The sequence below is a fragment of the Agaricus bisporus genome, assembly GCF_000300575.1.
Source record: "Agaricus bisporus var. bisporus H97 unplaced genomic scaffold AGABI2scaffold_4, whole genome shotgun sequence".
Taxonomy (NCBI): Eukaryota; Fungi; Basidiomycota; class Agaricomycetes; order Agaricales; family Agaricaceae; genus Agaricus; species Agaricus bisporus.
The window spans coordinates 494482-520170 of record NW_006267367.1 but is presented as its reverse complement, the minus strand read 5'-3'; the positions used below and the strand labels follow the sequence as shown (position 1 = coordinate 520170).

Here is a 25689-nt window from a genome sequence, read left to right as displayed (position 1 = left end):
GTTTCCTTCCCTCCACAGTTCATCATGTCTGCGGCAAAACCAAAGAAACGCTTCGTCGGCAGCAAGTCTGCCAGACCATCCAAGCCTGGCGTCCATCCCGTTGTCTCCAACCAGATCCCCCACGATATCCTCAGCGACGACCAGCTCAATGCCGCCATCCAACAACTCCCATCAAACTATTCCTTCGAGATCCACAAAACAATACATCACATCCGCAAGAACAAGGCCACCATGGTTGCACTCCAGATGCCAGAGGGCCTTCAAATGTTTGCTTGCACTATCGCAGACATCATTGAGCGGTGCGCAGGAGCTTTGACCGCAGTAGTCATACGTTAAACGCTATGGTAGTTTCACCCCCGCCTTGGCCGTAATCATGGGAGATGTCACATACGGAGCCTGCTGTATAGATGACTATACCGCAGTTGCTCTCGGATGCGACATGATGGTCCACTATGGTCATAGCTGCCTAGGCTCGTTCCCAATCACCTGCGGCACCTCCCCTTATCTGATAAACTATGTTCAGTACCCGTGGATCAGACTTCCATTAAGACCCTCTATGTCTTTGTCGAAATTGGCATCGACTCGTCTCATTTGCATCATTCCATAAGACTCAATTTTCCGAGTGATCGGCAAACTTTCAGAGAGCGCCTACTCGAGGGCGAAGAAGAGTCAAGTAATATACCTGCAGGTGCACAAATTGCGTCTGGTATAGCTCAGCTTCGTATAGAGGGCCCACTTGCCACGGATTCACTTGATAATGGACCCGATGCGCCGTCACAGCCCAGTCAACCGACCCGCCTCGCTCTGGTGTCGACAATACAATTTGTCGCAGCCTTACAAAAGTTGAAGGAGGATCTCTCCAGCGAATATCACACATCTGCATCCGGTCTCATAGAAAATGTAGGCGAGGATCGCGAACTCTCCCAACCAGGTAGAGGAAACAAATTCTGGACAGGCCAATACGAAACTATGATACCGAGGTCGAAACCCTTGTCTCCCGGAGAGATACTTGGGTGTACTGCACCCACCTTGAAAGATGTGGATGCCCTTATGTACGTGTGTTCTGCGCATTCGTTCTTCACTTGTTGCCCTGACACTTTTTATCAGATATTTGGGCGATGGTCGTTTCCACCTCGAATCAATTATGATTGCTAACCCAACTGTCCCAGCCTTTCGTTACGACCCTTATTCCAAAAAGTTTACCAGAGAACGCTACGACCATGAAGAAATGCAGACCGTCAGAAATCAAGCGATACAAACGGCGAAACGAAGCGTCGATGCATATCGGTCGCCAGGGATGATTGAAGATCGCTCCAACGACACCCCTCTATGGGGAGTAATTCTGGGGACCCTGGGCAGACAAGGGAACTTCAATCAACTACGGGTATATAACACCTTACTTTTGATTCAAAGAGACAGCATAAATTCACCCCCCTTCACAGGCCATTACACGACAATTGGAAGCTTCGGCGATCCCAATCCCTTACATTCCCATCCTTCTGTCTGAGCTCTCCCCTGCAAAACTTTCTCTTTTCCAGCCCCACATATCCACGTTCATCCAAACGTCTTGCCCGCGTCTATCGATTGACTGGGGTTACGCGTTTGGTCGTCCTCTACTCACTCCGTATGAGTCTGCGGTTGCGGTTGGCACCACGCCGAGCTGGTTGGAGTCTAAGGCGGATGATTCCAAGCCCGGTGCCTATCCCATGAATTTTTACGAAGCGAATAGTCCATGGGCTGTGTCACGGCTCAAAGGTTCATTTTAAAACTCAGCATTTGAGTGGATATAATGACGAGAATTCTTGGTCGAAAATTCCTTGAAGATTGTGTCATATAGCCACCGTCGTAATGAGACGAACGATCATACATGCGGAGTGAGGAACTCCATTCATTATTCAGTCGGCTAACAAGCTTGGGTCAATAAAAACATATCATCAGAGAAAAGCGCCAAGGGACGACTTAGGTCATGACCATGATTTTTGGATAAGCACCGTCATCCTGAATTAGGTCTTCGTCAACGTAAGGGATACCTTTCCTCCATTACTGCTGTTTGTTTTTTTTCTTGCTTCTTCAGGGTAGCGGTGGAGAGCTTCTGATTTTCCTCTGTCCGTTGCCATGTGTCCCAGGCGGTCCCAGGCGGTCCTTATGGTGTCTGTGAACCATCAAATTATGCATTTACACCGGGGATGAAACCTCTCCTTTAATCGGCCAAGGCATAGAATGAAGTTGCTTGTGTGGCGCGTTAGATTCAATTGATCATCCCCCATCCTCGGATCTACTGGTTTATAATCCACAATTCCTCGCGCTTTCCGCAGTGTGATGCGCTAGCGCTTCATTATTCACCCTTTTTTAATTCCTTGACTTGATTCAGATCCAGGGCCATTCTCCTCAAGGCGTCCTCCGTTGGCTGTCTCTATTGTCGATGATCGGGCTATTGATGCTAAAGACAACCCTTATCAGTGCAACGTCCCTGATGAGAATAATTGTTGATTGGTTCATATCTTAGTCCGGTGGCAAGGTGTACGTAGACATAAATCCCCAAGGGGTTCGAGAACCCACAAACTAGGCCGGCGTATTCGCTATAAAGGCTCCTTCGAACCTCGCTAGTTGACCTCACGTCCACTTTACCGACATTCCTTTTTTTACATGTTATGTCCTTGAGCTCAACAAACGAGGCAGCGTCTGCGGTCCACGTCCTCTCCCTTCAAAATTATGTTCAAAGTGAGATTTTTTAACGTCGTATATTATCCATGATTGCTGACTCCGAATAGTCGCAGGCTTTGTTTTCACATTTTATGATCACGGTCAGTGCTCCAGTTGCGGTTGCGGTTCAGATAGTATTGAAATGAGGCGGTGACAGTAATTACTTTTGACCAGGAGGTGTGTCGAAAACCTCTATCTTCAATACTTGAACTGAAATTTCTATCCAGATAGAGCTAATATGGGCAAGTAAGCTGTGCATTTAGGTCGCAACGCCACTCATGTTTGGGTTGTATAGAAAAAACGCTGGTCAAAATCTAGAACCCTTTATTTTTTTGTGTGTATTTTTTCGGTGGATTATTTCCGCCGTACATTTCTAATTTTTCCGCTAAGTGCCGGTATTTCGGGAATATCCTTGTTTTGTAGGTGGCGAGATGGTTCCTTGAATACTACTCAGTGACATATCATCTGTCATTTTCAGCTGGCACACATATGGTAGGTCATTTTTCAAATCACCCTTCGCCGATCTTTGATAACATTTCACCAGTATACATGTTCCAAAGGCCAACGGACAAGGTAAGTTACTGAGTTTGAGAGGGCAGATCTTTTCCTAACACCGTGCTTAGTTGTACGTAATATCTTTTTCTCCTTGTAGAAATTCGCATAATCGAGCAACTTCTGTCCAATGAACAGCTGTACGTAGTCTTGCTATGTCTTCTTTTTCCTCAATCTGATGTTTTTTCTTTCTGAAGGTCTTGTGGGAATGCGAACGAACGTGGCGATGGCCGCGGTTTCCACATGGATTTCACAATGTAGGCTACATGGGTTTATATTTTTAATGATGGCGCATTGATGTTCGTTTAGATATCCTGCAATCGCGCGTCCTAGCCTTGTACCAAAGTAACTATGTGTCGCGGTTCCTTTATGTCGCTTTTTGTGCCGAAGTTATCGGTCTTCTCATTTTTACAGGACTTTCTATACCAAAGTTAAAAGGTGAGTTAAATCTACCAAATCTCAAATCAAATCTCAAATGGCATGTTCAGTTACCTCACAGCCGTTTCCTGGGGTATATCACTGCACTTTCACCGAGGTTCCGTCTTATAATTTCATGTTCTGGGTGTCTGTTATGCTCTTTGACACGATCCTGTTCATTCTGGCCTTGGGACTCATCTACAAATGGTGGTTCCAGCCGCCGCTAGAAGAAACATTGCGTCTGCGGTGCTCCTGTCCAACGCTGGTCGTCATTTTGCTACGGGACAATCTTGGACATTGCTTCAGGTCAGTGTTATCCATCAAAAGACCTCGTTTTCTACCAGGGCGTCTAGCTCATGATTGATGAACAAGTGCATTTGCATTGTACACCATAACTGTAGTCGTCTGCCTCACCACAGATGCGTCATACGCAAGCATCCCTCCCTCATTTATCTATGCCGTTACCACCGTCATGGGGACGCGACTTATTCTCAATCTCTGTGATGCGTTTCATAACCCTTCAACAAATAATCAATCGCGGGAAAGTTGTGAATGGGACGCTGCTGTGTCGTGTTTTACTTGTGTACCTCCTGTTGTTTTTGCACCGATGCCAATTAACGACGCGGCGATGACATGATGGGTCGAATTGGATGTAGAAACTCAATATATGGGAGGATGGTGTTGGAAACAGTGTCATATCCAGAGAATACTTGATCGATACGGCTCTTTTATTTTGGATATTCGAGGATCTTGTCCTCGAACCCCGTTCGATTGAACGAGGAGAGGTGGCCTACGGGGCTTCACGTATGGATGTTTAATTTTCAGGAATAAGGGAATAATAGCATTTAAAGAAATCTTAGAGTATTCTTACATAGATAATAGTCGCTCTTTTGACTTGGAATAGAATGAAGACCAGTCATTAATCATATTGGAGGAATCATACGGTGTACCGAGAAGTTTCGGTGGACGGAAGCAAATATGAATGACTTTGATCGAAACTTCTTTTAAATATTTCACGGAATGAGAAAATAGATCTATTGAAAAATTATATGTAGTAAGGTTGAATCTGCCCTTGCTTCAAGTATTAGTTTTTCAACTCAATGGCAAGGACCCCCACTCACTCACAGAGATGGTCCTTCAGTCATAGCGAATGTAATGACAATTTTCCCCACTCCTACTCCTACTCCTGTTCTGGTTCCATCTTCTTTGCTTTGACAGCTTCCATGAGCGTCTCATATCCAACCCGAGAGCCTGACTCTACACCATATAACGCATCCACAATTTGCTTCTCCCTACTAGTCATCTGGCCACTAAATTGATCTTTGCGGTCTAAAGAGGTAAGTTCATGATACCAAGGCGCAATTCTCGGAGCCTCGCGTTGGTTTTTGAGAACATCTTCCAACCACCTTTGTTCAAGCTGGTTAATGGTACCCCGCTGGTGGGTATCGCCACCAACGAAAGCAGCATCGATGCGATCAAGGAGGGTTTCCTCTGTTATGAAGTCTTCGGATTGATGATAGAGAGAGACGAGGGCGCGTAGTTTTTGAGGAGAGAGAAGAGATTCGGTTGTAGGGTCGACTTTGGGAGTACGAGCTTTGCGGGGAAGGGGAGGAACGTCATTGGAGGTGGCTTCGTTGGACTGATGGTTGAAAGAAAAGGGGGCGCGTAGTTCTTGGAGAGGGAGAAGGGGTTCTGTGGTGCGGTCGACTTTGGGAGTACGACTACGAGTTTTGTGGGTACGGGGAGGAGATTTTCGAGGAGATTTGTGAGATGTGGAAGTGGATGTAAATGAACGGCTGAGAGGGCGATGGAGAGAACGGGCGACGGCGAACGACATCGCTCTTCTTGCTTTCAACAATTTCCGGACAACTTTGACGCGTCACACTCGCGTGACATGCGCATCAAATACACAAAAAGCGTTGGCACTTGACTCTTAGCGCTCTGACGCAGGATAATTCAAAAACACATCCAAGAGACGGGTAAAATGGAAGAAATAAAAAGGCCAAAATAGTATAATCTACCTAGTCCGGATTGAGTGCCGAATTGATTTAAGTATACCATCCACTACAATCTTCACATCGAAGCAATTGGTCTGAAGGAATGTCAAGTCTCAAAGACGGTTTCTCCGTTCTTTTGCGGACAGTTGGCTGTATTTGGTGCAGACTGCGTCGAGGAGCCTCCCATGCATTTCGATGATGTGAGAATACGCTGTTCCGGATCATCCGGGACGAAGGACTGTATTATAGAAACGGAGCTTCCTCACGTCTATATTGTGGGTCACGAGAATCAAGGCTTCGCGAACTGAAATAAGCAAGGGCATACATACACTGTGCTATTTAGGAGAACTGAGCACTAGCCGGGACTCGGGAGAAGCTTTGTGTGAAAGAACCATCCGATAATGAATTATTATGTTGAGAGAAGTTGCCCTGATTTATCGCCGCTTCCTCTGAAAATTATGGCCAGCCTTGCACAAAAATCATTAATGGGTCTGCTTAGAATGAGATCGTCATTATGTTCTCAGCGGACGTCATCAACAATGACGCATGCCTAATTGGGCTGCTCATGAGAAGCTCAGAAATTTCAATTTCCTCTCACCAAATTGCCTGCGAACAATCAGGGAACGATGACCAGCTGGATGGCAGTCCGCTTCTATTAACGCCTGTATCCCTTTCACTTTTCATGATCCATTGATTGGTCCATCAGATGTCATTCAGTTTCAAGGGCCCAGATGGAAGCTCTTCGCCCGCCCAAATCAGCGGGGGAACGAGGGGTGATGGGAAAGAGCAAAGCGGGCAGTGGGATAGACGGACGTGGGGATGGCGTGGCAGTTGGGGAACGGTGTGTACGAGTACCAGTGTGGTATTAATAAGGGAGCTTATCTGATATGCGCGCGACTTTTCCTGTTCCCCAACCTTTCCCCGTTCCTCTTCCCATGTACAGCCTCCGCAAGCTACAGGCATACGTCCTCGGCCGCCCAGCAGAGACAGAAGAAGTATGCACTCAGCTCAGAGCCTCCTCCGTCCCCGTCTCAACTGCGGACTGTCGGTCTTGCACCGATCCCTGCGACCTAGGTTCTTGACACTTTTCTTCCTTTTAATCGCCCTATCTGATAATTTCTTTCCCATAGGTCATGACGCATATCCTACTCGTTTTGAAGTTGATTGGGAATCACAAATGCTGGGTTCTGTGGTGGCCTATAATCGCCAGGTATGGTCAGCACCTCATGTTCTTCCACCACACCTCCTCTTTACTCGGGCCCCTTTTCGGCCGGCAAACTTAGATTGTGATTTCGACCGGAAAAGCGGATTGGGAGAAGAAAATTACAGACGCTCAAGGGTCGCTCGCAGCTTACCTCGATGACCTAGAGACAAAGGAACAAGAAGAACACAAGCCTGTCCATCACACAGCTGCAAAATCAGTTCGACAAGGCATTCCCGGTCTCTTTCGAAACTCTGATTCAAACCACCTCTCCGTCTTAAACGGAAGCCATAGAACGATATGCGACGACGACGATTGTGATACAGTATTTGTATTTCCAGACTTCAAGGTCGTCACCGAGGTGGAGCGATCGTCTCAAGGCGCTCAGGACCTATGGGACAATTACCTCGATCCCACCGTCAATCGGGCGGGTGCATTTCCTGAAAAAACTCAACAGAGGACTTGGATATTACCCTATTCATGTATAATTCTTCTGTGTGAGTCAACTATCCACTTCAATACTCAAACACATTGCTGATTTTGGTGCAGGTTCACACAAGAAACGTGACAATAGATGTGGCATTGCTGCTCCGAAACTCGAACATGGTTTGTATGAGTTTGGGTTCACTTGGCATTGAACTGACAGCAAAAAATTAGCCTTTATACGCTCATTAGAACACCATGGATGGGACGCCGATACACAACTTGAATGTCCTTCTTATACCTATGGTTCGCCTCTTGAAGATCTGAACGTGACGGCCGAACAACGAGAAGAGATCATCAAATCGCAACTGAGGGAAAGCGCATTATCCAAGCGCGCTCTCGTAGTGAAAGTGTCGCACGTAGGGGGTCACAAATACGCAGGCAATTGTATCGTATGTCTCCACATCTTTCGATTCCTGTGAGCTTCCCCCCCGGCTGATTGTATACTTCCCAGATCTATACTCCTCAAGGGGCAGGAGTCTGGTATGGTCGTGTTACACCACACGACGTGGAGTCCATTGTAATTAATACGATCATTGGCGGTCTCGTTTTACCACCGCTACTCCGCGGAGGCGTCAACCTCTCACGCCCAGGCTGCAAAACATTAAACGACTGGTAGAGAAAACATTCCCGCGATAGTCGGATCACTTTTCCTCTGCCACACATCTTGTTCCCATGACAAAATCATCATTTGTGTTCACAAACCCCACTTAGTAGCTTAATATTTTTTTCCCTTCGAGCAATTTCACAATTTTTTTTTTGTTTTTGATCAGATGGACCTTCATGTGAGTTTTTGTTTGTGCCTCGCTATTTTTACAACAATCTCTCTCGTTTAATTCACACATTTTTCATGCATTTCCCGCTACTACATTTTGAATGGTAGTGCGTAGCTGTACTTGTTCAGTACATTGTAATATGGTAGATAACATAATTAGAGGGAAACATTTTTTGGGTTTACCGGTGTAGGGTAGACAAAAAAGCAGGTTTGTTATTTGGAAATGAGTTTATAATGTGCAGTGCGGATAATGGGGATATGAGTTACTACAAAAGCGTTATATGCGCGAATTTGTTTCCTATCGAAGAAGAAAGAAAGAAAAAAATGATAAAAAATGATGACGGAGCCCACTACATCAAATACCAGGAAAAATTATGAATAAGACAAAAGAAAAGGCGAAAAGAAAGAAAGTCGGAGTCCACTGTAGATGCTCAAAAGACAAGTTACGACATAAAATCATCGTCCAAGGAACTGAAACCCAAGCCCTTTTTACGCATATAAGCATACCTACCAGCACTCATCTTCGTATCCTCAACTTCGTCTTCCGTCGTCACTTCAGGCTCCTCTTCGCCGTCTACCATGTCATCGCCCTTTTGTTTATGATGTGTCAACACTCCTGGAGGTATAACAAAGCTTTCGCCAGAATAAGTGAATCCCTTAAAGTTCTCTTGTACACTGTTGGTTAATGGAGTGCCGGAGACATCCTTCTTGGCGTTGTTGGACTTGATCTGAATACCCTGGGGCCCAGTAGTCGAGGGATTGGTGTTGTTGTTGGTAGTGGTATGTCCATTAGTAGTTGCAGCGTTCCCATTTCCGTTGATCGTACTAAGCGGACCCAACCCGAAACCCCCATGCTGCTGATTCGCGGATGTTGAAGACGATCGTTCGCTTCCCAAAGGCCCATTGGGAGTATGAACAAATCCATTTTGACTAATGGAACGTGAGACCCATTCTTCACTTGGGTCGTCTTCATCCAATGCTTCAGCCGCACTCATATTACTGATATCGGCTGTAGTAAATTCGGGATCAAAGTTGTTGACCGATTCATCGGATTCCACCACGGGTTTGAACGGTGGGGCAATTTCTTTGCGTGCTAGGGCTTCCCAATCCAAGCCATCAAAAAATGGGTGGTCTTTAAGCTCCGCTGCGTCGCCCTTGGCGCCCAGCCGATGCTTTGGGTTGCGGTTAAGAAGCTACGAATATGGTCAGCTGAAGACCGAGATTAAGTATTGAGATTAACTTACACCCTTCACAAACTGTTTGCCTTCTTCACAAATGACACCCTTCGGGAATCTAATCTTTCCGAAACAAATATTTTTGTACATTTGTTGGATATCCTCCGCATAGAAAGGGCTCCATCCACAGCACATTTCAAAGAGGAGGACACCGAGAGACCAAAAGTCGACGATCTTGGAATAGCCCTGTTCATCTAACAATATTTCCGGCGCAAGGTATTCCGTGGTGCCACAGAACGTTGTTGTGAGCTCATCCGGGCGCAGATCGGCTTTTGAGAGCCCAAAATCACAAAGTGAAATATGCCCTGTGGCATCTAAAAGGATGTTCTCGGGTTTGAGGTCCCTGGTCTGATATCAGAAACAAGTCCCTGCTGAATCCAACGGCACTGACCGATATACGATATTGTACTTGTGTAAATGTTCCAGAGCCAGGGTGAGTTCGGCAACGTAGAACCTTGCGCGCTCTTCGCTGAAGCGCGTCTCCCTTTGCAAATGCCAAAATAGCTCTCCTCCACTCTTGAAATCAGTGACGAGATACAACTCGGTGTCAGTTTGGAAGCTAAATTTGAGCCCGACAAGGAAGGGAGAATCGAGGGAGCGTTGGAGTATCTTGCGTTCTCCTATGGTGTGGGCGACTTCCTTTTTGGCCACGATTTCCTTCTTTGATAGAACCTTCATAGCATATATCCGCCTCGTATCCTTCTTTCGGACCTGGAAAACTTTGCCAAAAGTTCCGACGCCGATAAGCTTGAGGAATTCAAAATCTCGAGGTGTCAAGGCTCGTTTAGTCTAGTCGAGGTTGAATTATGAGGTAATCATGATATCACCACGCAGGCGAGATCAAGTCAAATGCGGAACGGAAAAATTGTTAAGGACGTCCGTTGATGGAAATAAAACAAGGTTGCGGACCTTGTATTGTTCAAAAGTCACCTGAACTCGAATTTCTCCTGAAACGATTTCTTGTTCGATGGGCTGAAGTCTGGAGAGAAAGAATTAGTCAAGTGTGCAGAAGCGGATATCGCCATCGTGATAACGGAACAGGAGCGAGGATCAAAGCAAGGAACGTACTTGTACCAGTCATCAACGGTGTGGTCGTGGATTAATAGGGGTCTTATCTTGACGGAACCCAAAAAACCCTGGTCCGATACGGCGCGATCATAGACCATATAAGTGATTTGAGAGTCTGTGGATGTAACATCGCTATGGCAAGAGTTTAGTAGGGAATGGTAGACATGGTGAAAAACGGCTAACAAGGAGACTTCGTGTTTCCATACTGGATTATGAGCAGACACATGTCCGAAAAGACCGTTGGAGGGGGCGGGGGCGGTGGCGTTGGAGTTGGGAGCCATCGATGGACGGAGAGACGACATTGAAGCTCCAAAGGAGCCATTGGAGCCCGGCTTTGTGTTCTTTTTATTGGCCGCATCATAGGCAGCGACTCTGGAGCCTATCGCACCGAGGGCTGAGAGTGCGGTGGAGGGGGGGATGGCAGTCGAGCCGTTGGGACGGTTGACTGGGGCACCTCTGACCTCCTTGTCTGTTTCTGAGATGGGTTCGCGGCTGATGAATTCGTTTTGCTCGAACTGGACGACGACATAAGGGCGGGCGTTGGGGGTGCGGACGTTGAGGGCGCGGGCCTGGATGAGTTTTATGTGCAGCTGGCCCTTGGAGGCAGGAGGTGCAGGGGAGGAGTGGTTAGAGGCCGTGGGGGGCGATGAGGACGAGGGGCGGGACTTTGGATGGGGGGGTCTGCGGCCTTTTGGAGGTTGCTGCATGTTGAAGACGGGGGCATGAAGGGAGAGCTGGGTGGTAGGCTGGGCAGCAGCAAAAGGGCCGGCGGAAGAGACGCCAGGCGTGAGATCCGAAGCGGCCGAACCGGAGGCGCCCACCGGCGAGTTGTTGCTGCTCGTCGTCTGCAGCAGCGGATGCACAGGCGTTGTCGTCGTCGCTGGCGGCGTGCTCAGCCCCGCGCCGCACCACTGCTCGCGACCGGCACTGCTCAGCGTCCCCTCGAACGGATTTGTCTCGTCTCGCCGCGCCTTGGGCGTCACCTGGTCTTGGGGCGCTGCGGGCCAGAACTTGAGCATGATGGGGAGGGCAGAAAGTAAATGGCTGGAGACCGCGGAGGCAAAGACCATTCCAGACTGCTTTATGTGGAATATCTGTGGAGACGACCGGATAAAGCTGTGTCAACTGGTACACTATCGGCACTTTATATATACCTTACAACTCTCGTCCCATTTCTCTTCGACCCCACTCCAGCGCGTCCAGCACACCCCCCATCACCACCCCCAGTGCAAGAACCCGTCGCGTCGTCTTCCACGGCAGTCGGTCTGTATCCTCCAGTGTCACCATCGCTGCCATGTCGTGCAATCGTCTACTCACAGATCATCGAAAATGCTCCCGCACTCACCAAGCCCGCCCCCGTTTCCTTCACATTCCCGTACCCGAACCGGTTCGCAGCTTCCTCTGTCCCGACCCATCCAAGTACTGCCAGACCTAGCCGGAGCGAATCTTTTCCCGCGCCCTTCAATCCACCCAGCATCACCTTGTAGTTTTTCGTCTTCCTGTAAAAATACCACCCCTGCACTGTCGTAGGCGGTCTGTGCACATTCTCTGCCAGGAACTGCATGCCTGCTAGACGTCCACCGCGGACGCCACCGATAACAGTCCCAACTGCGACTGCTGTTCCTGTGACATAGAAGACGCGTGGTGGGATGTCGAGGCGGATCACTCGCTTGGTTTCCTGCTCACTACTATCCTGGGACATGGTCCTTGCTCTCTCCATTTCTAAAATCCAAATAGCCTTCTCTACTCTCCACGTGACGCGTGACTTGTGTGATCGCCCCATATTGGCAGTGGCACTGCACAGGGCGCTTAGCCAGAACAGGATTCTCAAACTCGATCTACGCGATCATCAGGAGGTGCACAGACCCTTGCGTGGTCGATCCTGAGAATGTCTGTGTTCTTTCCCAGAAGGAGGAGTATGCTGTGCATCCCTGGAATTATTTCGCCACACCCCCGATCCTACGTTCTCTAGACCCAGCGTCCGCTCTTCACTTTCATCATTTCCGACTCAGTGACAATAGCTTCACTACAGTCAATTTCTATTCTTAATTGTTGCCTTGCAAAGTAGACTGACTTTACACAGCTTTACACGCTCGCTTGACAACTCTATGGACATATGTCATCCACTCCAGTGCCCATCGGCTGACTCTATCCTGCTCCACTGATGCTTCTTATCGCCTTTTTCAGTTTTATAGGAGGTTGCTGCTGGCCCTGCTAGAGGTAAACTTTTCTTGAGGAGTATATTATGACTCCTGGATCGTCTAGGATAGTGCCTTGACCTTTCTGTTAAACGCACAAGAAGTCTTGTCACCATCACAATAGTCAACTCAGCCTCCGCAAGGCGGACTCGGCTCGGCAAATTACAACCCGAGCATCTGTATTTCTCACTGAATCGGCTCGGTCTTAAACTTGGCCGAAAAACGTTCATTCCCAACGGCAACAAAAAAAAAACAGGCATCATATTTTGAGAAAATTACGTTCAGAGATGTGTTTTGACATTGTATTTTTTGAACCAAGCTTGCTCTCGCTTCTCCAACTCCTTCGCCTTTTGTGCAAGGTAAGGTACCCGTTTAAGTTCACGCTGACCAACTTGTTGGATATGAACAGCGTCAGGTCCCTGTTTGGCGTAGAAAAAAAATCAATAATGCAATCGGGTGAAATTTTGGTTTCTAAACATACGTCGGCAATACGAAGAGTTCGGAGACCGGCCCAGCGTCTTGCGAGCTCTTGATCTTGTGAGACTCCCTCAGCGCCGAAAGATTGGATCGTACGGTCGACCACGGCCAAAGCCATAGACGGGACAACAAACTGAGTAACCATAATTTTAGATTACATATCGGATTATACTGGGGGCGGCCACCTCACCTTGGCAATACCTATTTCCTTTAGTGCACCCTTGGCCATGAATTTATCAATCTGTTCAAAAGCAATTAAATTGAATTTCCAACATAAGAAAGTTGGCGCTGAATAACCTGTAGAGCTGCACTGTAGACGAGTAGGCGAGCGCTTTCAATTTCGGCACGGGACTTGGCAATGTCGGCAACGACAGTTCCTATAAAAAATTATCTGTTAGAAAATATATACCTCATTCCTTGGTGTGTATGACATTTACCGTGTTCATAGAGGACTTTGCCAAAAGTTTTGCGGTTAGGATCGGTAACACGTTGAAGAAGGAGATTGAGAGACGCTTGAGCAACACCAACTGAACGCATACAGTGATGAATACGGCCGGGTCTGAATTCCGGAAATTAGGAACACAAAAAACAAACACCTGAGCATGTCAACAACTTACCCAAGGCGACCTTGAATAATTTCAAAGCCCTTACCCCAACCGAGAACCAAGTTCGTAGCAGGCACGCGCACATTATCATAAATGATTTCGCAATGTCCTTCAGGAGCATCGTCATAACCGAAAACATGCATAGGTCGGATAATTTTTATTCCTGGTGCATCCGCAGGAACGAGTACCACACTTTGTTGATTGTACGCATTCTTGTTGTTTGGATCGCTCTTGCCCATGACGAGATGGACTTTGCATCTGGGATCACCAGCGCCGGAGATATACCTGAACCAAAGGCATTCTGTAAGAGAAAGTTCTGGAAGGGAAGATTGGCCACAAACCATTTATGACCGTTAATGACGATTTCATTACCCTCGAGTCGAATAGAAGTGCGGATGTTCTTCGCATCCGATGAAGCAACTAGTAGCACAAAAAGGTTACTCCTCCTCCATTATCGTCCTAATAATGGTACATACCTCCCTTCTCGGTCATGGCGAATGCGGACCGAATTTCACCATTCAACAGGGGTTCAAGCCATTTCTTCTGCTGAGCTTCATTACCATACTTTGCCAAAACCTCTACAACCAGCCATGAACAAACCCTCCACGTAGTAACAAGTGGAAAACTCACCCATATTGCCAGTATCTGGGGCCGAACAATTGACTGCCTCAGAACCCATATGACCTCCAAACGCCAAAATCTCTGCCATAACACCATACTAAAGTCGAAATTCAATTAAGAAAAAAAAAAGGATAACAGTGTAACACGAATACATACCTCCAAATTCGTGAGAGGAACACCATGTTTAGGATAATGCGCCTTGCTCAAGAACAAATTCCACAATCCAAGTTTCTTAGCCTTCTCTTTGAGTTCAGTGATAACGGGATTGACAGTCTTCCATCGCAATTCGGGTTCATTAGGAAGTTGTGCATGAGCGACCTTTGTTGAAGGAAGAATCTCCTCCTAAGAGAAAAAACACACACGCTTCAGTATGTAGAAGGTAAACCAAAAAGAAGTGTAAAGTTTAGATTCACTTCGAGAAACTTTATGAGCTTAGCTAGCGTCTCTTTAGCAAATGGCGAGAACTTGTCCTCGACCTGTAAAAATCGCAACCGCCCGTTAAACCACTCCTACTTAGATCTGCAGGAAGACCCCTTACCATTGCCCAAGAGGACTCAGACGTATAATTCACAACAGGGTGCGCCATGTCTTTGGTTAGAGAAACGAGAGAAAGCGCTGGAGACAAAGTCGATGGTGTGGGTAAGAAATTAAGTATACTTAAGTATCATGCATGTCTTCCGGCAACCGTTTTTACCGAAGCGGATATAGGGTACCCAAATGGGGTAAATAGTTGATGGCATAAGTGTATATCAGCAAACGAAACGAAACCTATATGCATAACAAATATTGTACAGCAAAACAGCATGTTCAACATACTGAATCGAGTCCAAGAGTGGTTCTTTAACAACACATAAAAAGAACGAAACAAGAGACAAGATGCAGCAGTCAGTATAGTAAATGTCATTGTCATTGTCATTGTCAGTGTCAGCTTAAAAATCAGCGAGTCGTTTCATGAACCTCCGAAAGAGTATCACTAATGGTAAAGGGAAGATCCGGGTCCAATCCAAAAGCACCCGGATCATAACTTGACCATAGAGAATCTTGCTCTCCGCCTGGACTCATACCAGCGGTATTATAATTCCTGATATAATCTAACCCACGAAAAGGAAGTCCAGTAACTGAAAATGATGTGCTTGGAGGAGCGGTAGACAAACCTGCCAAAGTCACATCCGATGCAGCATCGAATCCGGAAAAACTGCCTTCCATCGTCGGCCCATATCCAAACGAATTCGAAAATAACGTGGGTTCTTGCATTGTCGGTGTCGTATAGATGTCCATCGCTTGTCGGTCGCGCCCATTTCCGTTACTGTTCCACGGTTGTGAGCTCGTTTGACTCTGACTCAACGGGCTAGGTTGCATGGCAAAATCATAATCAAGGGATGATGGTGCCACCGGAGATATTGGATTGTTGAAACTTGGAAAAGTATTGGATACGGAAGGGCTGGACTCCGTGGATTGTTCCAGTGTTGTCATCGTGGGTGAAGGGAGCCCGTTCGAAGCTGGTGAACTGTGCTGACTGACAGATGCTGTTAGCCCCGAAGGTGTGGTGGCTGGACTGAACGGTTGGTAATACGAAAGACCTGAGCTCCCATTCTCACCATCGTCAGGACCTCGTCTTCGGGAAGTCGAACGGGCACGTGCAGCACCTTTACATATCCAGATGAATAAGAAGGATGATGAGGCCAAAAATTCATATCACTTACTATCCACCCGGTATGGTGAGACAGCGGAGAGCCGCCGGCCAGGTGTCCCATGGTCTCGGGATTGGGTTCTCCTCGTGCGTGTTCTCACAGCGCGCCCAGAAGACTGTGAACTGGAGGGAGCTGTCGCTATTGTTACCGATTTTCGCCTTTCCATGCGGGCAGAGATAGGGCTCGCAGGTTGAGTAGATGTTGAACCATTCAGGTTTTCCACACTGATCCTCTGACCCTGACCCTGAACTTTGGCTACCGCTTCGTTGGCAGTGTTCATCAAATCAAGCAATAGTTCCTTGCATTTTCGAGCCCCTGGCCAGGTGCCTTCCCAAGCTTCTAGTGCTGAAAGAGCACTTTTTACTTCTTCCTTGGCTTGAGTTGCAGCACGTGTGTCGTTTGAATGCATGGCGTACAATAAAAGTATGACCGCGGAGCTGAAAAGATTCTGGATGAAGAACGCCAAATGATGAGAAGGTGGTACAACGTGTTTCATCGAAGGAGCCAGACGAATGCAGGAACGCGCGGACGAGACAGCCTTTACGGTTGATTTTGGAGTGACCAGTTGGTCGTGCCTGACAGGAATGAAATTTCGATGAAGCGTTGTCACGAGACAATAGTAGTGACTGCACAAAACAGCGCCCATAGAGACTTGTTCTTCTGTTTCTGATTGTGACTTGAATGCTGGTTGAAGATCGTCGCACCATGTCGTTAGCTCGTTATCAAATGATTCAACGGTCTTCTGTAATTCCGCTCGTCTTTCCGGTTCCATATTTTCTTTGCAGTTTTCTAAAGTGTAAACCTGCCGCAGGATCCGACCAGCAATTTCATAAAGTTTGATCATGTTGATGGTTCCGGCCATTAAGGAGGGCTGACGTTGGGTTATCGGCGCTCCTGAGAAATATTCAGGTAAATTGTCATCGTCGACATCCACAGGCATCTCAACATCGCAATCCCAGTCATTTATGCCAAGAGGTCTACCAAGAGCGAGAGCGAGCATACGGTCGAGGGTATAAACACCCCACCAAATTCTGCGGCGAGTTTCCTTCTCGAGAGAACTGATGAGGAGTACGCGGGGTGATCGCTAATCATAGATGATGCAGTTAGATTACCATAAATCGAAGCGTGAGATCCAAAGCCACCCACATGCAACCCCAAATCTTGCCCGGTGCGCACGGCCTGACCCAGCAGGATCCACGCTTGGGGTAGGCAGTTTACGGAACACAAGAAGGATGACATAAGAACGAAGCACTGAACGTGCGCGACCTGAATGCTGGGGTGGCTAATGTACTGGAGAATGAGTGCGCTATGAAAAAAAGAACTTGAATAAATACGTCATGAGTGATGCGAGTGCAAGCGCACCGTTCGTAATAGACCATGCCCATACCGCCGTCATCTTGGCGGTCGGATACGGTCAGACGAGGATCTTGGACCAGATTGGCGGCGCAAGCGAAGACCGCGAATATAAGCGACAAAAATGCTGTCTCTGAACGTGCGACAAGTCGGTCATGAGTATTATCCATGAGTTGGTGATACTTTTTAATAAATGATGGCTTGTCAATGACGGGCATCAAGAAATGGAATTTAGCGAAATAGGCCTCCACCTGAAAGAAAGATTAAACGCAAGAACAGGGCAAGGCGGACGATGAACTCACAAGCTTATCAGCGAGATCCCTTGCCGGGTACTCGACCTCCTCAGGGCCGGGGAGCGCACGAACTTGGCCGAAAAAGACGGCGGCAGGAAAATAAAGTTTATTTACACTTGGCCCAGGAGCGTGGGGGTCCTCTTCCATCGGAGAGATGCGGTGCAAGGGGGAGGAAGTGAGGGATTTGAATGACTGGATGAGGGACATGGTGGAGGAACCTCCTATCCATCTCATATGGCCATATTCGTCGAGTGCGAGCTGTCCGAAAGACTCGCTGACTTCATCCTCGAGTTGCATTGCAGTGGGTGTGGACGGCTCGGGTGATTGTTGGACCTTGGGTGCGAGAGACCGAAAAGGGACGGCGGCAACAGGAGCAGGCTTGTTTGCAGTCCCGGGAGTCGAGGGAACTGTCGACGAGGACGGGACAGCATTGTTAGCGAGGGGGCCTAGCTGTTCAAGGACGGGCGTGATCTGCGTGAATAGGGACTCCATATGCAGCAGTCGGGCCTCGAGCTCCTGTACATAGCTAGGACGAGAATAGTCAATGGGGTGAAAGATGCCGATGAGTCGGGAACGACCTACTGCCGACTGAGTGCAGCCCGATCCTTGGTCTGAAGCCAGGTGCATTGAGAGCCAGACGAAGCACACTGTGAGCAAGTTGGTTCGCATCCATCGCACTTGACCTTTTTGCGACTGGGGTGCAAGAGGGGTGAGATATGTGCTAGGGGACCGATGTCGGACGTACCGGCAGCTTTCACAAGCCCGCCAGACCCGTCTGCGCTGGAGCTGAATAGGTTTCTGGCCGACGTCGAGGGGGAGGGAGTCGTCGTCGGCGCGCTTCTTCTTTGAGGAGAGCATGGTGGGCTGTTCTTCACCCTTGGCCATTGAGATGGTGGCGGTATTGGTTTGAAGGATAAAGCACGTGGTGGAATGGGTTGTGATCGCCTGGTCATTCGTCCGAAAGCAGACTTCCAATCCGAGACTACGGCCACTCTCTGCATATCAGTCTCACCGTGGGCGCCTCGCTGCTCATCAGGGGCTCACAGTCGGGAATGAATGCAGAGCAAGGCGCATACCCCAGAGCTTGGGGTGATGTCACACCCGCAGATCACGTGATACCCATCTGGCAACCCGGAACACCAACAACTCACCTCTCCACACATCCATGGCCGACGTCGAACCCACACAGCCTCTCCCAACGGCTTCGGAGGACGGTCAAGTCAACCTCAATGAAGAGGATGATTCAAAAGTGTTTCTCTTTCCTTTCTTCGCTGGCTTTCGCTCACCTTTTCATAGGAGATCATGCTCATGAAGCAGCGGGTGGAGGAGATGGAGAGAGAGGCAAAAAAGCTCAGGGAGATGCAGGCAGCCGCAGAAAAGGCTGCAGATACGTCTGAGGGTGGTGAAAGCGCTCCAATGGACACCGAGGAGGACAAAAACCTCATTGATTCACGAAGTGTCTATGTTGGAAATGTCTGCATTCTTTTTTTCTTTGTCATATGCCAGTTTTGACGCGTAGTCTAGGTCGACTATGGCGCTACGCCCGAGGAAATTCAAGGACACTTTCAGTCTTGCGGTACGATAAACCGGGTGACTATTCTTTGCGACAAATTCACCGGGCATCCAAAAGGGTATGGAACTATTTATCCTGCCGGTATCGTTTGCTCATGCGCGAGTGTAGATATGCATACGTGGAATTTGCAGAGTCGGAGCATGTCGACGCCGCGTTGTCTATGGACAATTCGTTATTCCGTGGCAGGCTCATCAAGGTACGGCGCGACCAGGGTCTGTTTGTACGTAGACTGATGGTAGGTGTCTAGGTGACGTCCAAGCGGACGAATATTCCAGGATTCAATCGGGGCAGAGGACGCGGTGGCTCCCGAGGAGGATACAGGGGAGGATATCGTGGATACGGTGGGTACAGTCCGTATGGGCGCGGACGAGGCAGGTAAGCGACAGTCGCGGCGTGTGTAGAGAGCGCGGTACTGAGTGGGCACTGCACAGGGGACGAGGACGAGGGTTCTGAATAGAAAAAAAAAGCATTTGCGTATTGCTATTTTGCCACTGAGGATGCTATCTTATTCTGCTTGCTGTATGATACCACACATGCTCTTGTTAATAAATCCTCTTGTTTGCCCTTGTTGACGTGTCTCCCTCAAATAACTTTCTCCTCGTCGGACAGACGCCCATGCTTTCCCGTTTCTTCTCGACGACAGCTCGTCGCGCCCAGACAGCCGCGTATCCCTTCTCCAAGTCGGCCCTCGTGCCACCGACGCCGTCCATCCCACCACCCCCGCGCGCCAATGTCGGAAGAGGCCTCATGGAATATCTTCACAAAACACTACCCACACCCGAGAAACAGGCCATGCTCACAGAGCTCTTTTCTCGACGCTCACCGAAACAACTCATGCCTGGCTCCGTCGTCACTGTGACACTCGAGCATGCGCCAACTACATTCACAGGCGTCCTCATCGCGATCCGTCGGAGGGGAATAGACACGTCGTTTGTGCTTCGGAATATTGTGCAGCGGACAGGAGTGGAGATGCAGTTTTTCGTGAACTCGCCGCACGTGAAGGAGATCAAGTTGGAGCAGAAGCCGCCAAAGGGGCGGATGAGGAGAGCCAAGTTGTTTTACCTGCGGACTGCGCCTGACAAGATGAGCGTGCTTGCGGCTGGGAGGAGTAGATAGTGACTGGGTGTGACGTAGTAACTCTCTTCCAATACTTATGCCTGCCCGTCCCCGCCTCTTTTCCTTTGTCGCCCCGCGCAGGACAGCGTCGCCCGGCCCGCCCTCGCCGACCTTTTCCGAGGTCACCAACGCTTCTGCCTTCAACTTTGGCTCTAATGGCCCAGCAAAGATCATCACCCGCACTGACCTCAGATCCAGCCTGCATGCCTACGACGACGTAAGTATTACGCTCAACACCATCTCACAGTGCGTGACTCGTCTCTAGGTCATGGCTGCCTCAGCCGCATACCGCTCTGCCCTCCTCGCCATGTCCAAAGCAACAGCTGCCTTTGCGGATTCAATGGAGCGCTGTAGTGGGTTCGTCGCTTATCGAAGTTTACTCTTGAGCTACGTCCCTTATCTTGCATAGATTAAAAGGACCCGCCTACGAGGCTGGCAGCAGACTCCAGGCCGCGGCAGGAGTCCACCACTTAATCGGCAATCTCTGGCATGTCTTGGTGGGCACGTTCCATCCGACCACGAGGCTCACCCTTCAACTCACCCTCCCTTCCCAGGCAGAAACCCTCGACAAAAATTTCGAAAAGCCGCTTCGCCAACACCTCGACACCTACAAAACCATCGTCAACGTACGTGTACTCTACCCCCATAAAAAGCGTGTTCTCTTATCCCCACAAAGGAACGCTCGACTTCATATGAACGCGCACTCCGAGAAAGAAGCCGCATTATTCGACAAACAGAAATGCGAAACATGAACCGCAAAGAGCGAAGTAGGTTTCTGGTAATACACACTATCCTGCTTTCTCACCCCTCGCTTCAGATCTGCAGAGCTTTAGAGAAGCTCTCACCGTCCTTCAGCGTCAAGTCGACGAGTTGGATGAACTCAAAGCGGCTCACTACCAGGAAATACTTGAACATGAAGAAGAGGTCTGGAATGTGGTGCAGAACAAGGTTTGCGGTACACATTCCATGTGCTCCCCTCGCTTACACTGCCTAGGTTTGTATCGTCGTTCGCTCGACCATGGACGTTTTTGATAGGTTCACGGCAAAAGCGTATGTGATGTCATTTCCACATTCTTACCTTTTTCTGACAAAAGAGACAACCAGGTCCGATCCCATCATCGAGCCAATGCTGCAATCCGTTCCAGACCCTTTCGATGCCTACGGTCCCCCACAATCAGAAGATCAAATATTCAGCATCTTGGCACCTCTTTCAATTATGGCCCACCCGGCATCTTCCTCCTCAGCCGCAAGCTCTCTGACTAACACTCCTGAGCAAATCGTGAGCAAGCCGCTTCCATCCAGTACAGGGAGCAAGAAAGTCTTGTCGTGGCTACCCACAAACCCTACAAATGGAAATTCGGGCTTCGCTACTGAAGCGGGTGCCTGGGCAGATGCACATTACGCGGTCTCACCTCCTTCTACACCCCCACGTTCGGTTTCGCCTACGCGCAATCAGCAGCTTGGGCGTAGGCATTCAGTACCTTCACATCGTAAACCTGAATCTAAGCTACGGTCTTCTTTGACTATGATTGATGAAGGGTTATCTTCAAAGCGTCATGAAGAATCAAACGAAATCCATAATGATGATCCTTCCCCACAACCCCCTGCCACTCCGCCGACTCACGTTGTAAATAGCAACAACTCTCCGTCACCTTGTCAAACTGCTACCGAACCGTGGGCTTTTACGTATGGTGTGTCTCCGTACGAGCCAACAGACAACAGCAGCAATCCCAGCACTCCCCGTAATAATCTTATTTCGTTTACTCCAGCAACGGACTCTTCAGATTATCATTCTTTGAACGGCACGAACAGTAACGATCGCCGAGATCCAGAAGATCAGAATATATTTACTACTAGTTCGTGATCTATCCTGTATCTTATTCTATTCTATCTACGTGATTCCATATGCATCTTTGTTTCCTCTTTCGCTTCATCGACCGGGTCTCGAACCTCTTGTCAAACAGCTTCCATTAAACGCCACAACACGCCACTCGCCTACAGTAAATCTTTTATTATATCTCTTCTCAACCCTTTTTTCTGTGTTCGAAGTCCAATTGTTGTAGATGACCCGAAAAAACGCGAATCTACTTTTGCTCTGTCCCTCGTGATCGGAGACCATATTGGTGCAACATCGCTTCCTTGACGGTGCTAGGACTCTTGAATAAGGGATCTGTCCCATTACCGCTCTTCGGAAAAGCAATCACATCACGGATTGATTGAGTCTTGCACAGGATCGCCATCAATCGATCGAATCCTGGTCATTTTGTTGTTGTTTTTGGGGGGTCGAAACAAAAACAATAAAACATAAAAATAAAAAAAACAAGGGTGAGGAAGGAAAAAAGTCAATATCAAGAAATGGACAAATGAAAAATGATCATGGACTGTTTTAGTTTGGGGGGTTGTAGAAGGTGAAGAAGTAAAACTTACCGAGTGCGATACCTCCATGAGGTGGGGCACCGCATTCCAAGGCATGTAATAACTGATCAAATGGGGATTTCTCTTCTTCGGTTAACTAAAAACAGAAGAATTAAAACAAGATATTGCTCCGTGAGTAAAAAATCCAATTGAGCAAATTACAAAAAGAGAGAGAGAGAGAAAAAGAGAAGGTTTGGAAGGTTAGGGTCGTGATGGTGCAAAACTGGCTCATCCAGGAGACTAGGAATAAAGAAAACGAGATATGGACTGATGGGGTTGAAGAAGTCAAGGGCAAAAGGGTGAAAGCGGCAGTGCTGATTGAAAAGAAACGGCATTTACAAAGATACCGGGGGTTTTAAGGGATAGAAAAATGCACAGAAATTGAATACGTACCTGAAGGATTTTGCTAAAGATATAGTCTTGCATGTGCGCATCATGAACACGTACAGACCCACCCCCGATTTCTACTCCATTCAGCACGAGATCGTAGTGCTGACCACGGACCTGAGCAAAAAACCAAAAGAAAAAGACAAAAAAAAAACCAGGGCGAGGAAGGAATGCCAAGTGAAACATGCATAGAACATAATTCAAAAGTGAATTCATGACAAGCGTTGTTTTGAATTAGCAACTTCTTTTTTTGTATCAAGGTTCCATGGCATAGAAACACACCTTTTCAATATCGCCACGATACATTGCTTCGATGTCTTGCCACATGGGCGCGGTGAATGGATGGTGAGAACTACTCCATCGACCTTTGGCTAAATGATCTTTATCCTCATCGGCATGAGTAAATAATGGAAACTCGGTGATCCATAAGAAATGAGGGTCCCGGGTGATTGTAAAGTCTCCTAGAGAGGTACCAGTGAGTTGAACGGGCACCTACTCATGTACAGCAATAACATGCACCCACCGCGCGTCTGAGCCAATTCGGAGATATCCAAACGAGTCTTACCCAGGGCTGTCGATCCTCCCTAATTCAGCATCAGCATCTGATAAAAGTTTAGGAGGTATCTATTTACCCTAGGTGATTGAGGACGCTTGGACAACCACATGTCGTCTCCATGCCTGAGCTCCAAAGAAGCGTTCACTTGAGCGTGGTCATCTGCTGTCAGATTCTTGAGAAAATCACAGTCAAGCCCAGAGTCAGTTAACCACGTAGAAGCGGTTGTCTGGGAGAAATGAACGTGGCACTAAAGGAGTACACGATCGATCAGTTAAAATTGGCTCATTAATCAAGGCAACACAACACACAGTGCCGTGATCATCCTTGCAGGCCTTTGAAGCGCGTATGAACTCTGAGTCTTTTGACTTTCGAACAATGATACCCTCTAAAACTTGGTCATTTTGATCATATGCGTTGAGTATATCGGTAGGGAGATAAGGTGTAATGTTGGTGATCTACGTGAGAAAAAGGAAATATAATCAATAAGAAGAAATGAAGACTTGTCAGGCCCGTTACCTCGAGTCCGAAACGCGTGTCTGGCTTATCAGAACCATACTGAGAAGGATCAACGACATTTGTCAATTCTGAAGGCTAAAGTCTTGACAATGCATAGCAGCTCACGCGTGTCATTGCTTCGCCATAGGTGAGGACATTAAAATGATCGGGGAGGTCGATCTGCTCCGCCTGGGACCAGATTTTTTGAATAAGAGACTCTACGACTTGTCGGATTTCCAGACCGCCGATTCTCCATGCATCGGAGAACTGCAAAGGTGCCGGAGCTGGTTGACCCCAGGAAACATAAGCCATCTCGAGATCAATTTGGGTAAATTCCGGCTGGCGATCTTTGCGGCCATCTTCATCGCGGAAACATTTGGCTATTTGGAAATACCGGTCGACACCGCCCGAGCAAATCAGAAGCTGCTTGGGCTGTTGTGGGGACTGTTGGAGGGCGTAAAAAGAGGGACGTTCGGTCTGAGTCTGGATCGGGTCAGAATGAGATTGGCGTGTGGGGACGAGAAATTCTCGGGCACCCTCTGGAGAAGATCTCAGGAGGACGGGGGTCTCGACCTCGACAAAACCTAGAAAGGCAAGGGTGAGCCGGAATAGGAAAAGAGAAAAATTAGGCGACATGCCTTGAGCATGCAGGGAGCTCCGAATTAGGTGCGCGACCTGACTACGCTTCCTGATGTTATCAGACAAGGCAGTTCTTCGCAGGTCCAAATAGCGGTATCGGGCTCTCAGGTCTTCGCCCGGCTGGAGAAGCAGTTATTAAGGCGAAAGTGATGGGGAAGCGAAGACGGTCACCGCACCAAATTGAATGGGTTTGAAGGGGTGAAAGGCAGTGTTGAAGCAGGGTTTAGAACGGTGAAGCTTTCGACTTGGACGTCAATCTCGCCAGTGGAACCCTTGAAGGCCGGAGGGGTGAGAATAAGCAGGACATGAGAAAGAAGCAGCAGACCTGGCGCTTGGCTTCCTGGGGCCGCGGAAGAACGGTGCCCTGGACGAGCACGGATGACTCGAGGGGAACATTTGCGAGGTCGGAGAAACCCTGGGGGTCGGAGAGGATGAGCTGAGTTGTGCCATGCGAGTCTTTGAGGGGGAAGAATGACACGCGTTTGCCCTTGCTTGGTGAGAGAGTGATGAGCTGGCAATGACAAGTGGGGAGAGGAAGGCTAGTCACCGTCCCGAGAGAAGGTTGCCAGCGAGAACGACGCGCTGGCCGACGTGGGAGGCGTTGAGGGCGCCGCAGGAATGTGTCCTGGGGAGAAATGGACCTGTAGAAGGTGAATACGCGACTAAAAAAATGGATACAAAAACGCACGACAGTGAGGGAGAAAGCGTCGGAGAGACATGAAGAAAGTGAGATCGGATCTGGGGAGATGCGCGGCGATCAGCTTCGCCGCTGATTGGTCCGTCGCCCTGGCCGTGCCGTGCCGTGATGGCGTTTTGGATATAAATCGTCGACATCGCAA

General features: G+C 48.4%; 11 protein-coding genes across 11 annotated transcripts; 5 read left to right on the top strand and 6 right to left on the bottom strand.

The window, feature by feature from the left end:
* Positions 1–10: 10 nt before the first annotated feature.
* Positions 11–1869, top strand: AGABI2DRAFT_202335 (hypothetical protein). Its single transcript, XM_006459833.1, has 5 exons — positions 11–299; positions 349–470; positions 524–1052; positions 1108–1384; positions 1443–1869. Exons 1-5 carry the CDS (start codon positions 25–27, stop codon positions 1764–1766), a joined length of 1527 nt encoding a protein of 508 aa, XP_006459896.1. The 5' UTR covers positions 11–24; the 3' UTR covers positions 1767–1869.
* Positions 1870–2651: 782 nt separating this feature from the next.
* AGABI2DRAFT_142292 (hypothetical protein) lies at positions 2652–3804 on the top strand (the record flags this gene model as incomplete). The annotated part of the gene is made up of 11 exons (XM_006459832.1): positions 2652–2721; positions 2772–2804; positions 2861–2880; positions 2931–2949; positions 3182–3195; positions 3264–3276; positions 3356–3395; positions 3453–3512; positions 3565–3600; positions 3670–3693; positions 3744–3804. 11 exons carry the CDS (start codon positions 2652–2654, stop codon positions 3802–3804), a joined length of 390 nt encoding a protein of 129 aa, XP_006459895.1.
* Positions 3805–4723: 919 nt separating this feature from the next.
* AGABI2DRAFT_177634 (hypothetical protein) lies at positions 4724–5535 on the bottom strand. The gene is made up of 2 exons (XM_006459831.1): positions 4798–5535; positions 4724–4743 (listed from the first exon to the last, which is right to left on the bottom strand). The coding sequence occupies exon 1, from the start codon at positions 5507–5509 to the stop codon at positions 4853–4855; it is 657 nt and encodes a 218-aa protein (XP_006459894.1). The 5' UTR covers positions 5510–5535; the 3' UTR covers positions 4724–4743; positions 4798–4852.
* A 1039-nt stretch (positions 5536–6574) lies between these two features.
* Positions 6575–8033, top strand: AGABI2DRAFT_184400 (hypothetical protein). The gene is made up of 6 exons (XM_006459830.1): positions 6575–6743; positions 6800–6879; positions 6953–7367; positions 7420–7476; positions 7528–7745; positions 7808–8033. Exons 1-6 carry the CDS (start codon positions 6605–6607, stop codon positions 7970–7972), a joined length of 1074 nt encoding a protein of 357 aa, XP_006459893.1. The 5' UTR covers positions 6575–6604; the 3' UTR covers positions 7973–8033.
* Positions 8034–8571: 538 nt separating this feature from the next.
* Positions 8572–11138, bottom strand: AGABI2DRAFT_135170 (hypothetical protein; the record flags this gene model as incomplete). Its single annotated transcript, XM_006459829.1, has 7 exons — positions 8572–9321; positions 9373–9706; positions 9755–10152; positions 10273–10342; positions 10432–10563; positions 10615–10923; positions 10948–11138. The coding sequence occupies 7 exons, from the start codon at positions 11136–11138 to the stop codon at positions 8572–8574; spliced, it is 2184 nt and encodes a 727-aa protein (XP_006459892.1).
* On the bottom strand, positions 11081–12325 carry AGABI2DRAFT_191689 (hypothetical protein). The gene is made up of 2 exons (XM_006459828.1): positions 11749–12325; positions 11081–11696 (listed from the first exon to the last, which is right to left on the bottom strand). The coding sequence occupies exons 1-2, from the start codon at positions 12212–12214 to the stop codon at positions 11587–11589; spliced, it is 576 nt and encodes a 191-aa protein (XP_006459891.1). The 5' UTR covers positions 12215–12325; the 3' UTR covers positions 11081–11586.
* A 549-nt stretch (positions 12326–12874) lies between these two features.
* AGABI2DRAFT_191688 (hypothetical protein) lies at positions 12875–14984 on the bottom strand. Its single transcript, XM_006459827.1, has 12 exons — positions 14871–14984; positions 14746–14808; positions 14489–14674; positions 14342–14429; positions 14188–14289; positions 14053–14131; positions 13724–13996; positions 13544–13665; positions 13404–13483; positions 13297–13347; positions 13111–13239; positions 12875–13048 (listed from the first exon to the last, which is right to left on the bottom strand). Exons 1-12 carry the CDS (start codon positions 14916–14918, stop codon positions 12911–12913), a joined length of 1359 nt encoding a protein of 452 aa, XP_006459890.1. The 5' UTR covers positions 14919–14984; the 3' UTR covers positions 12875–12910.
* A 100-nt stretch (positions 14985–15084) lies between these two features.
* Positions 15085–18567, bottom strand: AGABI2DRAFT_219293 (hypothetical protein). Its single transcript, XM_006459826.1, has 7 exons — positions 18415–18567; positions 18252–18362; positions 17679–18195; positions 17386–17627; positions 17170–17329; positions 16036–17107; positions 15085–15978 (listed from the first exon to the last, which is right to left on the bottom strand). Exons 1-7 carry the CDS (start codon positions 18552–18554, stop codon positions 15269–15271), a joined length of 2952 nt encoding a protein of 983 aa, XP_006459889.1. The 5' UTR covers positions 18555–18567; the 3' UTR covers positions 15085–15268.
* A 398-nt stretch (positions 18568–18965) lies between these two features.
* On the top strand, positions 18966–20358 carry AGABI2DRAFT_68353 (hypothetical protein; the record flags this gene model as incomplete). The annotated part of the gene is made up of 5 exons (XM_006459825.1): positions 18966–19142; positions 19194–19300; positions 19351–19454; positions 19534–19637; positions 19852–20358. Coding segments are annotated over 5 exons (999 nt in total), but the record flags the coding sequence as incomplete, so codon positions are not given.
* Positions 20359–20497: 139 nt separating this feature from the next.
* Positions 20498–21306, top strand: AGABI2DRAFT_59424 (hypothetical protein; the record flags this gene model as incomplete). Its single annotated transcript, XM_006459824.1, has 6 exons — positions 20498–20575; positions 20624–20715; positions 20768–20855; positions 20913–20984; positions 21035–21125; positions 21176–21306. Coding segments are annotated over 6 exons (552 nt in total), but the record flags the coding sequence as incomplete, so codon positions are not given.
* A 156-nt stretch (positions 21307–21462) lies between these two features.
* Positions 21463–25684, bottom strand: AGABI2DRAFT_202316 (hypothetical protein; the record flags this gene model as incomplete). The annotated part of the gene is made up of 12 exons (XM_006459823.1): positions 21463–22612; positions 22786–22870; positions 23167–23277; positions 23443–23621; positions 23684–23744; positions 23793–23963; positions 24025–24171; positions 24233–24271; positions 24338–24970; positions 25027–25122; positions 25176–25341; positions 25398–25684. The coding sequence occupies 12 exons, from the start codon at positions 25682–25684 to the stop codon at positions 22443–22445; spliced, it is 2145 nt and encodes a 714-aa protein (XP_006459886.1). The 3' UTR covers positions 21463–22442.
* Between the last annotated feature and the right edge of the window lie 5 nt (positions 25685–25689).